At 35.0% G+C, this 12,302-nt stretch overlaps 2 protein-coding genes across 3 annotated transcripts in view; one reads left to right on the forward strand and one right to left on the reverse strand.

The window, feature by feature from the left end:
• Galphao (G protein alpha o subunit) overlaps positions 1–12,302 on the reverse strand; it is a 188,922-nt gene that overhangs the window by 8,219 nt on the left and 168,401 nt on the right. For both annotated transcript variants that reach the window (XM_088278331.1, XM_088278330.1), the window contains exon 5: positions 2,277–2,405. In XM_088278331.1, the coding sequence (XP_088134457.1) occupies positions 2,277–2,405 (129 nt within the window). The remainder of the gene's footprint in view (positions 1–2,276; positions 2,406–12,302) is intronic.
• The window catches only part of Cyp49a1 (Cytochrome P450 49a1), a 77,366-nt gene that overhangs the window by 6,445 nt on the left and 58,619 nt on the right, over positions 1–12,302 (forward strand). The gene's annotated exons all lie outside the window — the stretch shown is intronic.

Raw genomic sequence — 12,302 nt, forward strand, 5'->3', positions numbered from 1 at the left:
AATTTATTGCGGGAAATTTGAATTTGTATACCTCTAAAAAAAAACACCCTATACAATCCATAGATAATACGAAACGATTTCGTTTCACATTCTCGTACGAATATTTTAAAAAAAATGTTTATGCTAAATACACATCGTTATTCACGAAAAAATGGTCACAAAAGTTCAATGACAGACGAGTAGGATGCGAAAAACTGTATTTACCTTTTTTACGTTACTAAAATGAACATAAGAGTACGCTAAAAACGTTTTGTTTGTGTTTTATTTGACGGAGCATCGACCAAAACACGTGTGTGGCATATTGTAATTTGGAGCTAGCGAACTGAGACGATTCCCACGGTCAAATTTTGGTTGGGTAGGTACGTACTGCATTTCGCGCTGCAGTACGTCCTGACAGAATTCCTGACATGAGTTCTCAAATACCATAAAACTTGTAATAAAAGTTGAAAACGAGATAAGATATTAGCTCGGGATCTACCCGTATAATACAAGTCGCACACCTAGATCAAAACTGTATCAACTCAAAAATTATGTTTTTTTTTAGATAATCACTTATTCGGATTCTACAGACGAAGACGCACATATCAATTTATCCGATTTGTCAATATCTTAAATATTCTTCAAAATATAGCACTGTATGTTCCTTTTGGTGGATAAAAGAGCTCGATTATCTCTGCCCACCCCTTTCGCTAGTTATTAGTTCGTAAGAAATGTTTACAACATTTTGAGTGTGTCCAAATACTTGTTCACAAATCGGACCTCACATATTAATATAAGAGTTTCTGCTTAGTAAAAAGCTTCTTTACATCTCACCAATAGATGTCTCTAGTGAAGTTCTAGTGATTCAAGAACAAGGTTTCTAAATTGGTTCATATATACCATACATAGAACTTCCAAGAATTTGAGTAGTGTTGTTGTCAATAATTGATAGAATTAGCGAATGTTACACGTGTGTAAAGTGATCACTTAAACCAGCCTATGACGGTCGTCACCCCCGTAAATGCCCAGACTTTCATATTCTTCTTCATCTTTGATGAGATGTCAAAAAATAGTATGAAATGTTTTAATGTGAATATTCTTTAATATGCATTGTCCATTCATAAAAGAAAACAGGAAACTTCCATTACACAAGGCGACATCACTAAACGTTTTTTGTCTCTCCTGAAAAAACAGTTTTTTGAGTTGTTACTCTTTTGATCTAGGGGTGCGAAGTATTTAATCAGCTCAGATTTGTCGGGATTCTTATGATATCCGTGGGTCAACGGACCAATGAGGTTATTTCTACGTGAACTTTAAACCGGTGACGTAATTTGCGCAAATGCCAAAGTTTTTATGTCGCAATTATTTAAATTAGATTACTTCAATCTATCCATCGATAAATCAATAGAATATGTAAATGCCCATCTGTAAGCCGGACGCTCACTTAGCGAGCTACATATTATTGTAATGTGCGGTATTATGTACATAATCAACTTTTCAAAACCTCGGAAAAGGTACTAAGGCCCAATATACGATGAATCGTAACGTAATTTTCTTTAAACCCAGATAACATTAAATTCGACGTAATTGAATTTTTTGCTTAAAGCACTGTTTTTGTATTGAAAAAGAGGTTTTCTTTGTAATAAATACATGGTTTTGAAAAGAAAAGAGTTATTGAGTTAGGAGTTAAAAAAAATTATAAAATATTTTTTTCTAAAAAAAGTCTAATTCCAATACATATTCTTAAAAAAACGTCTAGCCCCTAACGCGGGCGGTCGCGCTCTGAATTTGAACGTTCAAGATCTCAGCCTTAAGACGTCCTCAATATAAAAATGATTAGACTAAAATCCCACGGAGATATATTGCACGTATTTTTTCGTAGGATGGATCGCGCTTAAATTAGTAATACGAATATTTACATCATGAAGAACTTAGAATATCAAAATGGATTTTAATAGTAGGTACGATAGTCAAATTTCATTTACGGTATTTTATGGGTTTTATTTTCTAAGTATACCATTCGTAAGTAAAAAATTATCGTACATAGAAAATATTTACTACATACCTACATTTCGATATCTCTCAAATGCTCGTGTTCGTATGACGCGCGATATTTTTTTTGTAACAGCGTTTAAATAAAAAAAATATATAAAAAAATTAAGTAGCAGACTGCCGTAATTAAATTTTAACGAGTAAGGTAAGCGAGCATTTGTTTTGCTAAAACCGATAAGGCAAATGACGAGCAGTACATTTCGGTGTATTAATCGGGGAGAAGGGGGTGTTATGACGTTACTCACTTGAAATTAAGGTTTTTGAATGAGAAGTGGACTTCGACGATACCGGTGGTCTTCACGCGCGTCCTGAGGATGTCCTGTTCCGTGGGTTGGTAGTCCTTCGCGCCCAGTCGGTCCAGGTCGTCGAGGAAACTGGAAGAAAACAAACGAACCGATGTTAAAAACATGGTACAAGTATCTAAAGAAAAAAATAAAGAATATTGGTAACCAGTGAGATACAGTAAACTCCCTTATAAAGTACACTCTTATAAGGTTTTCCCCTATAACGTTTGCATCAGTTTAAAAATATTATAAATATTTTTAAGTAGATAGGTGTTAGTATTAATCAGTCTTGAAAAAGAAGCGGTTAGCTTCGAAACCAGTAGACATTACAATTAAGTTATAATAAAATATTTTAAGTGATTTAAAAAAATTACAGTTTAATTATAAAAGTGCAATCCTTAACTGCTAACAAGTACTGAAATACGCTTTTATTCACAAATTGAAAAAAATCATCACAATTTATGTACTCTTATCAACATAAAGTATTTGATATGTAACAGATTCTACTTAACACATTTTTTGCAGGAAACACTTAAAAGCGTCTTTTACATACTGTTTTAAGTGATTTTAAAACAAAGTTATAAATTGATTACAAAATTGAAAATCACAAAGTTATTGCTTCAAATATAAATTATAAAAAATACTTGTATGTATGTATTAAGTTTCAAATTCAGTATTTTTTGAGCTTATTGAACTTTGGATTTTCTCTTTGTCGGTGTATATGATATCATTTGTATAGATATGATGGCTGACACGTCTGAAATAAGGGTATTGTGACTGAAACAGGGAAAAATCATGCCTCGGATTCCGGCCACCTGTTCAGTCTTTAGCCCCCGCCCTCCGCCCACCGCGCCCGCCCCCCGCCCTGACACACATTTCCCTGCAAATCGATACCCCTCCCCTCGCGAGTGAGGAAAAACTCGCCCAGCCACAATCCCCACAAAGGAGAACAGCCTCAAAATCTCTCAGAAGCGAGAACTCTAAATATCCAAACTTAGGGCGGGTACACGCTGTGGCCTAGTTGGGAACATGCGAGCGTGTTACCTGCCCAGGAAACGCGAACATTATCGATATTAATAATCGAGTCGATATCGATAAGTAAGCCGGTAAGCACAAGATTACAACTATTCGAGAACTGGTGTCGGGTTGTGGTCCCGTGGGTTGTGTCGCGGACTCTCAAGTCAGAGTTTCTCGGTTCGAACCGGCTCTACCACAATTTGATACCTATTTTTAATAATAAGCCGCTTAGGCTCACAGAAATAGTAAGAAATTGAAATATTTGTGTAAATAATAAAACGCAAATTATTTTTTGATATCTCATCAAAGATGAAGAAGAATATGGAAGTCTGGGCATTTACGGGGCTTACGACCGTCATAGGCTGGTTTGAGTGATCACTTTACACACGTGTAACATTCACCAATTCTACCCATTATTGACAACCACACTACTCAAATTCTTGGAAGTTCTATATATATGAACCAATTTAGAAACCTTGTTCATGAATCACTAGAACTTCACTAGAGACATCTATTGGTGAGATGTAAAGAAGCTTTTTATTAAGCAGAAACTCTTATATTAGTATGTGAGATCCGAATCCTGGATTATAATCACAAGCATGAGAAACGCCAGAAAATACCATTTTCATTTTTATTATTAAGCTTATAATTTGACCAGATAATTTATTTACATGAACAAGTGTGAACAAGTATTTGGACACACTCAAAATGTTGTAAAACGCAAATAATTATCTTTAAAAAAAACATTATACAGGTATGTTTAAAAAAAACTTTTGTGTAATACCGCTTAAAAACTACTACTTCATGAGTACCGGTTTGGGAATAAGCATTCCAACATCGGGTCAAATGTAGTCATGAAGTATAAGACTGGATGCAGATTGCTGGGAGATTTGAACATTTCCACATAGCTGGAAGAAAACCACGTAAAAGTCCTCGGGAGAAGCCGGACTGTTGACTGTCGTCAGCAGGCCTTCCGTTCCACTAGAAGAGAGTTCGGCATTTCGTGCCCTAGCTTGGTTTATGCTACCAATGCCCTTCACTATTTTTATCATGTATGATACCACCTCTCGTGACATATATATCGACGGCCCCTACGTAAAGTACTCTATCTGCAAATCTGTTTCTTTACAGGAGAGAGCTTAGAAGATTTTTTCAACGTATTCTTTTTTATTAATTAACGGTTTTATCTGAAATTGTAAACTAGTATTATTCATTAAAAAACACGATAAAACGATGTATTAAATCGTTTTACAACTTTATGCTTTGTCAAAATTAAGTATTTAGCGTTTTAGGAGTTCAGTTCATTTTGAAAATTCGATGTACATAGCGTCTTATATGCCTGAAAACTAGGCGTATTTTTGTTGTTGTTTATATTTGACGATAACGGTCAGTTGATAACATACACCAAATATCTCAAAATTGACAAAATGTAATTAGAACGCTTTACGTAGGGCACATCGATATGAACTATAGAAGTTACCGACTAGATATCGTCATACCAGCCTTCGGCTTTAGCGTGTAACCCCCTTAAGGCGAAAAGCAATCGGCGGTATTGGCCTCAAACATAATTACAATAAAATTAAACACACGGGCAGAAGAGAAGTAGCTTCCACCCCTTTATTAAGAAATTTCAACTCGGAGTATGTTGGGTCCAAAGCTCGGAGCTTAAATGACGCTTTGAACTTCAAAGAGAACTCAAACACTACGCGAGTCTTTGATAGAGAAACATTACAAGTAATTTAAGACGACGAAGAAAGTTGAATTCCACGAACCGCTTTGTTAATAAGATGTAAAATACATTTTTTTTTAAATGACGTAGTAAAAGAGAAAAATCATATTAATTGATTCGACACTGTGTGGTAATATTATCAATCCATTTTTTTTAAATCTCCGCCTCCGTAGTGTAATAGTTAGCACGCTCGGCTACCGTACTGACAGTCACGGGTTCGAATTTCAGGGGGGGTTAAAATAAATATTAGTGATTGTACACTCGGGTCAAATACTTTATAATTTTTATAATTTTTTACTTTATAATTTATTCAATATTACCCTAGACTGGTTACACGAAGTGCAGGGCTGATCACCTTTCCTTCATGTGTTAACGATCATAATAACACTACGTTTATATGACGCAGTGCCCTATGCACCATTGGGGTGCGGATAAGGGTTTTATTATTATTATGTGTATTTTTAATTTAAATTTTACTTGGTAAATATCATTAAATATGAAAATAGATTGTGATACGTTTATGCATTCGGCATCATTATCAATCACCGTTTTAAAATGATGCTGAATGCATCGAAATACGTGTTACAATAGATTTTATTATAAAGTGGTATTTACCAAGTAAAAAATAAGATATCCGCAAGAGATTCTAAGATATAGTGGTATTTGGAAAAGGGTGGAAAAATACAAGTAAAAAAAAAACAAGAATATAAAAATCACACTTAAAAAGTAGTTTCATTAATATTCACCAGCCGTTGACCAGGTGAAGAGTAAGGGCAAGACACGTCAGAGGCGACAAAGTTCAAGATCAAGGTGAACTACAATACGAGTGTAGCGACAAATCGAATAACGAGATACAGACTGATGAATATAAGTGTTTAAGTTTAATGGGTCGCAAAATACTGAAAAAGCTTTTTTTCTTTTCTAAACCCATCATCCATCCACCAGCAGCGGTTATAAAGTCCTGGAGGACTCTTTGTCAGCTGCGCACAGAGGAATAATTTTAATTAATTCTTAAGGATTAAAAACTGTATGCAGATTAATGAGGGGGGAGGAGGATGTATGGACAAAGGCCGACACTACGTCCCCAACTCTCAGGATTTCTATGCCTATTAAAAAAAGAATACAGAAGAAATGCAGAAGAAATGCAAATGAAATACAGAAGAAATGCAGACTGAATGCAGTCGAAATGCGATCCCTCAGACGAATGTGTGGCAAAACGATGTTTGATAGATGTTCGAATGATGAAATAAGGAAAGAATGTAAGGCTGAGATAAGCATTATCGATAAAATTAAGAAAGGTGTGTTGAGATGGTTTGGACATGTGGAGCGTATGAGCGAAGAAAGAACGGTTAAACAAATTTATGGAGCGAATGTAGTTGGAAAAAGAAGCAGAGGACGACCGAGGAAAACTTGGCACAATCAGGTATGTCAAATACTTGAAAGCGGCCGGGTCAGGAGTCGTAATAATCGTCGGGTATGTATGAGGAGATGCATGAATGTAGAAGAGGCAAAGAATGTTTGCAAAGACAGAGTGGTGTGGCGTTCGATTCTCTCTGCCTACCCCTGCGGGGAAGCGGCGTGATGGTTAGTTAGTTAGTTATACAGAAGAAAAGAAAAAAAAATCAGTATTTACAAAAATTATGAATAAAGATACGAGGACGGCCGAAAAAGACTTGGCACGATCAGATCAATCAGAACCTAAAATCTGGTGGCGTCAAAAGTCTGCGTAATCGGAGGGCATGTATGACTAGATGTATGGATGTGAAGGAGGCGAGGAATGTATGTCAGGAAGAGTGTGGGGTTCCATCCTTTCTGCAAGGAAACGGCGTGATCCTAGTAGAAGTAGTAGTATGAATAAAGATAATGACCTAAAACTAAAGTAACATAAAGACTTAAGTAAAAAGTAAGAAAAATACTTTAGAAAAACTCTGACCACAAATCGCTCACTCCTTTCAACAACGTCATATATCAAAAATCGTCAATTTTCAGTTGTGCATAAAATTTACTATATCCCAACAAAAGCGGTATATTTTTAACTTAATATTTACCCGCTACAGGGCAGAAAGTGTTGTTTTTGCATTTTGAAGAAAATGTATTGTTTAATTATTTTTTTAAATGAACTAAATATTTTTCAAATGGAGAAAAGACATTTAGGTTTCACCTAAAAAGATCTGTTGCACAGTAAAAAGTTCAATAAGTGGCCTGATATTTATTTTTAATGCATTTTATTATATTTTAAAACTTTTAAAACGATCTACTGAAAAATCAAGTTTTTTTTATATAATGACGTTGAAAGGAGTGAGCGAAATGTCAACGAGCTGTCGACTGAATTCCATCTGAAATCCGCGGAACTTGTTAGAGCTGGGAACGGCGCCTCGCTATAACGACAATGCTGGCTTAGAAAACTCCACCCACAAACCCCCGGGCGGTCGGGAAATAAAATCGCTGGATAAGTTCGTCTACTCTCTCTACACGTAGCGAGTAGTGGGAAAACTAGTAAGTACGTGTAACTTGCATTATACGTTTGTGGTTCGCAAGAGACAAAGCATTTCGAAGAAAGCACAACGCCGAGAGTTGTCGACGCAATCACGGCTCTGGGAACAATAGGTGCCATCGCTATATTGTGTAAAATTATTATCTAACAAGTAGTACAAGCCATGTAGAGTAATAAGAAATTTGAGAAAATAAAACAACAAAACGTATTTTCTTCGATTTTGATTTTCTGCTATTCCTCGAATTTTCATTGTATTATAAGAACATTTATCAACATATTAATGCGCTGATTGATAATGATGCTGAATGCATACACGTATCACAATATATTTTTAGATTTAATGATATCTATCAAGTAAAATTTAAATTTAAAATCTTCTTCAAACTCTTATCCGCACCTGATGGTGCATAGGGCACTGCGTCATATAAACGCGGTGTTATCTGGATCGTTAACACATGAAAGGAAAGTGATCGGCCATTCGTTTCAGGTACCAGTCCAGGGTAATATTGAATAAATATTAGAGTGAAAAAAAAACACTTGAAATACACATCACACTATTCTACGAGTAGTAACGTCATATTATAGAACCTACATAACACGCAAGTCTCAGTTTTCCAGACTTTTCTTTTCATCAAAACATTTTCCTACTATATCGGCTTAGTACATGGAATTTCGGTAAAGTCTTTGCTGACTCATGGCGGGTAGTAAAACTTTGGCTGACAATACAGCCGTACGTTGCCTACAGCCTATAAGCGCACGTTACGTGCGCGCGTGTGTGTGTGCGCGAGGCTGGCAACAGGTAAACCGTAGACTTATAATGAAGGTGGTGTGGGGCGGTGGTAGCGACGCGACTGAATATGAAAACAGCGGCTAAATAAAGCACACACTGAAAGCGGGCTTTCAGTTTCACGTTAAAAAAAGTTGGCTGGAATTGGCAAAAAAAAAGAATCCGCGTATTTCGCGCACAGTCAATACTCGCTTATACAAAGTCATACATCTGCATACTCACCAGATGAGACACTTGGTTAGGTTTAAATATCCGAATATATAGGAATGAAAATATAATATTATTAATTTCATTAATTGATTCGGCAGTTTGTTGTATAATCAAATACCTCTACCTCCACAAAAACACGCGGTAATTATAACCGGAAAAAATAACATAATTTCACAAGAAATCAAAGATAAAGTAAAAAGAAACATTAAAATACCAAAACTAAAAATAGGCATCGATGGTATGAAAAAAGTCAGTGCAAATAAACTGATTATTGACTGCACAAAAAAAGGGGACATAAAAATACTAGTTGAAGAAAATTGAAATCTATCCATTTGTAATTCAAGTTTTACCAAGTAAATTTTAGATAAAAATGTATAGATATTAACACAAAGCGACTGCCGAACCAATCCATGAAATCTTTTTTCACATTTTATTGTCCCTTTGCTTTTCAAATTTGCACGGGCCACCGAATCAGATTTATTATATTATTATAGAGGCCAGACGAATTTATCGCAGCTTTACGCTACTATATAGTACAAATACAAATATGAGAGTGAAAATTTTGTAAAAACGTAAATATATTTGTGCGAAAATGGTTTAAGGGATGAATTCAATTTGCAGAAAGAATTTTCAGTTTAAAATTCGTACGTTTAACGAGAACGAGTACGATACAGTGTGGTTATTTTTTCGCTGAGCCATCTGCAGCCCGCTCAGTAGCGGGGATAGAGATTTTAATCAGGGAAGGCTGTTGAAAGAACTTGTATAAGAAAGTTTTTATATATTAAATATTAAAATCAAACACCGATTTCAACAGTCTACTTATTTGTATTTTATTGTTAAAAACACATAAAAATTGATTTTGTGAAAATTTAATACATGAAAATATTTAATATATCGCTCACTCCTTTCAACAACGTCATATATAAAAAAAAATGTTTTATGACGATTTTTCAGGAGATCGTTTTTTAAGTTTACAAATATGATGAAATATATTAAAAATAAACATTAAGACACTTATTGAACTTTTTACTGTGCAACAGATCTTTTTAGGTAAAAGCTGAATGTTTTTTCTCCATTTGAAAAATAGTTAATATATTTTAAAAAAAACAATACCTTTTCTTCAAAATGCAAAAACAACACTTTCTGCCCTGTAGCGGGTAAATATTAAGTTCAAAATATGCCGCTTTTGCTGGGATATAGTACTTTTTCTATGCATTCCGAAAACATGCACAAGTGAAAATTGACGATTTTTGATACACGACGTTGTTGAAAGGAGTGAGCGATATGATTTAATAAAAGATGTCATAGGCGTCTACCTCACTTCAACAACTGTCTTTTGTCAAGGTTGGTTAATATTTTTAAAGAGATATAGCATACTTATATGATTAGGTGCAGATTTCTGCCTACATGGAACGCACGCCACTGAACCCGCTACAGGGGCGGGAATAATGGCTCGCGCCGGTAATATGCAAATCACGATAGCACGCAACGAGTAATAAGTTTCTTGAAGGTAGGTAACCACCGTGCTACGTATCGTTGGCTCGGCTCATAAATATACCATTTTGTGCTGCCTTTAAAATGGGTTATGAATAATAAAGATTAAGTACGCCGATCATGATCTGAAATCGTGGTATTTTTATATAATAATGTGACGACATTTCCTCACTAGGAAATAATCAAAACTCTCGAAATAAAGAGAAAAAACAACAATTAACAGGTTGTACACAAGAGCTCGCATTGTTGTAAATAGTAATGTAATAACGTTATTAAAAATGCCACTTTTAATTCATTTATGTATCTAGTACACAACAGACGCTTAGGAATTAGTGAAAAAATGCAATACCCTTTTATTTTTGCAAAAATGTTAGTTATAACTAACTCATCGAAAATTTTGTCCACCGGTTTTGAGACGTACTCGTCATTTCGTCAGGACAATCACTACAGAAACATGCGAACAATGCTATACGTTTTTACCATAGCACTATTCATATACTTACACCTACAAAAAATGTTAATCACTAAGTGTGTAAATAGTGCTATGACAGTGACATGTAGTTTGTTTGCATGGTGTTTTGGTGATTGTCCTGACGTAGAGATGGGTAAGTCTCGAAACCGGTAGACGAAAATATTGGAGAATAGTTGAATACTAACATAACTGACATTTTTTGTAAAAAAATAAAATAAAAAAGTAAAAATGACTAACCACAAGGTAAATGTTTTAAATATGTTTTTTTTTATTTCTTTTATATAATTAAATACCGGTAAGAGATAAATAAAAATGCGAAAAATAAGAAACATACAACCGTACTAACCAAAAAAACAGTATCATTTAAGACGAGTGAAAAAAATCCCTGCTGTCTTTCAAAGGCCATATAAAATCACAAAACCAAAACAGACAGTCCCGAGTTGCAAGGTTTTCGCCAGTTATAAGACGAAATTGAAAAAAAACTGTCGACATACGCGTTTTCAGAAACAGCCTATATTAAACGTTAGTAGGAACAGGCGACAAAGGAAAAATTCCACGCTTTGGTGACACTCTCCAAAAGAGGAAGGACACTCGAGGATCAATCTGTCCTTCAGCGGTGACGCGGGGTGTCTATATATGTGTCAGCGGGGTGACACACCCTCGTCACGGAGCCCAGGCCTTGCAACCTTCGGGACACACTTCGCTAGGCAACTCGATCATTGCCACAATAGGCGTACGTACCGCTAACACCATTTCGTAGAAACGTGAACAATGCGCAAACGGACATGCCTTCAATAATCACGTATCTGTTATTGAATAATAAGAAAAAAGTATCTAAGCACGTGTTACTTAAACAAAATACGTTTAAAATAAAAATGAAATTACAATGGCGATATCTGAGCAGAAAGGTCAAGTATCTATAAGTCAAATTTATCTAAAGATTAACCGATATATAAATTTGACTTCGAGTTTTATTCGGTAAAAAACAAATACAAAAAATCAGCTTTTCACACATTTTCAAGTGGACTTTTTCCTCAAACTAACTAACAAGTCATCACGCCGCTTCCTTACAACGGTAGGCACAAATAATAAAATGGCATAACACTGTATCTTTGTAAACAATATTCGACTCTTGCACATTCATGCATTTCCATTTTATACAATAAGTATATCAATATTTTAAATACTTTCATACTAATTTTTCATCAATCTTGCTCTTTTGCTGTTTCCAACTGGATTCGCCTCATAATTTGTTTCACTGTTCTTTCTTCGCTTATTTGATCCACAAGTCCAAACCATCTCAACACATATCGCTCACTCCTTTCAACAACGTCATATATCAAAAATCCTCAATTTTCAGTGTTCATATTTTCGGAATGCCCAGAAAATGTACCATATCCCAGCAAAAGCGGCATATTTTTGACTAAATATTTACCCGCTATAGGGCAGAAGGTGTTGTTTTTGCATTTTGAAGAAAAAGTATTGTTTAATTATTTTTTTAAATATTCTAAATATTTTTCAAATGGAGATAAAACCTTCAGGTTTTACCTAAAAAGATCTGTTGCACAGTAAAAAAATCAATAAGTGGCTTGATGTTTATTTTTAATACATCCTATTATATTCTTAACCTTTAAAAACGATCTCCTGAAAGATCAAGTTTTTTTACATAATATATGACGTTGTTGAAAGGAGTGAGCGATATCGTTTTGCCGTACATCGTTTAGCCGTACATTCGTAAGAGAGACGCATTTGGACTGGATTCAGTCTACTTTCATCCTTCTTTT

The sequence above is a fragment of the Brachycentrus maculatus genome, unplaced genomic scaffold, assembly GCF_059751285.1.
Source record: "Brachycentrus maculatus isolate JH-2025_06_01 unplaced genomic scaffold, ASM5975128v1 h1tg000056l, whole genome shotgun sequence".
NCBI lineage: Eukaryota > Metazoa > Arthropoda > Insecta > Trichoptera > Brachycentridae > Brachycentrus > Brachycentrus maculatus.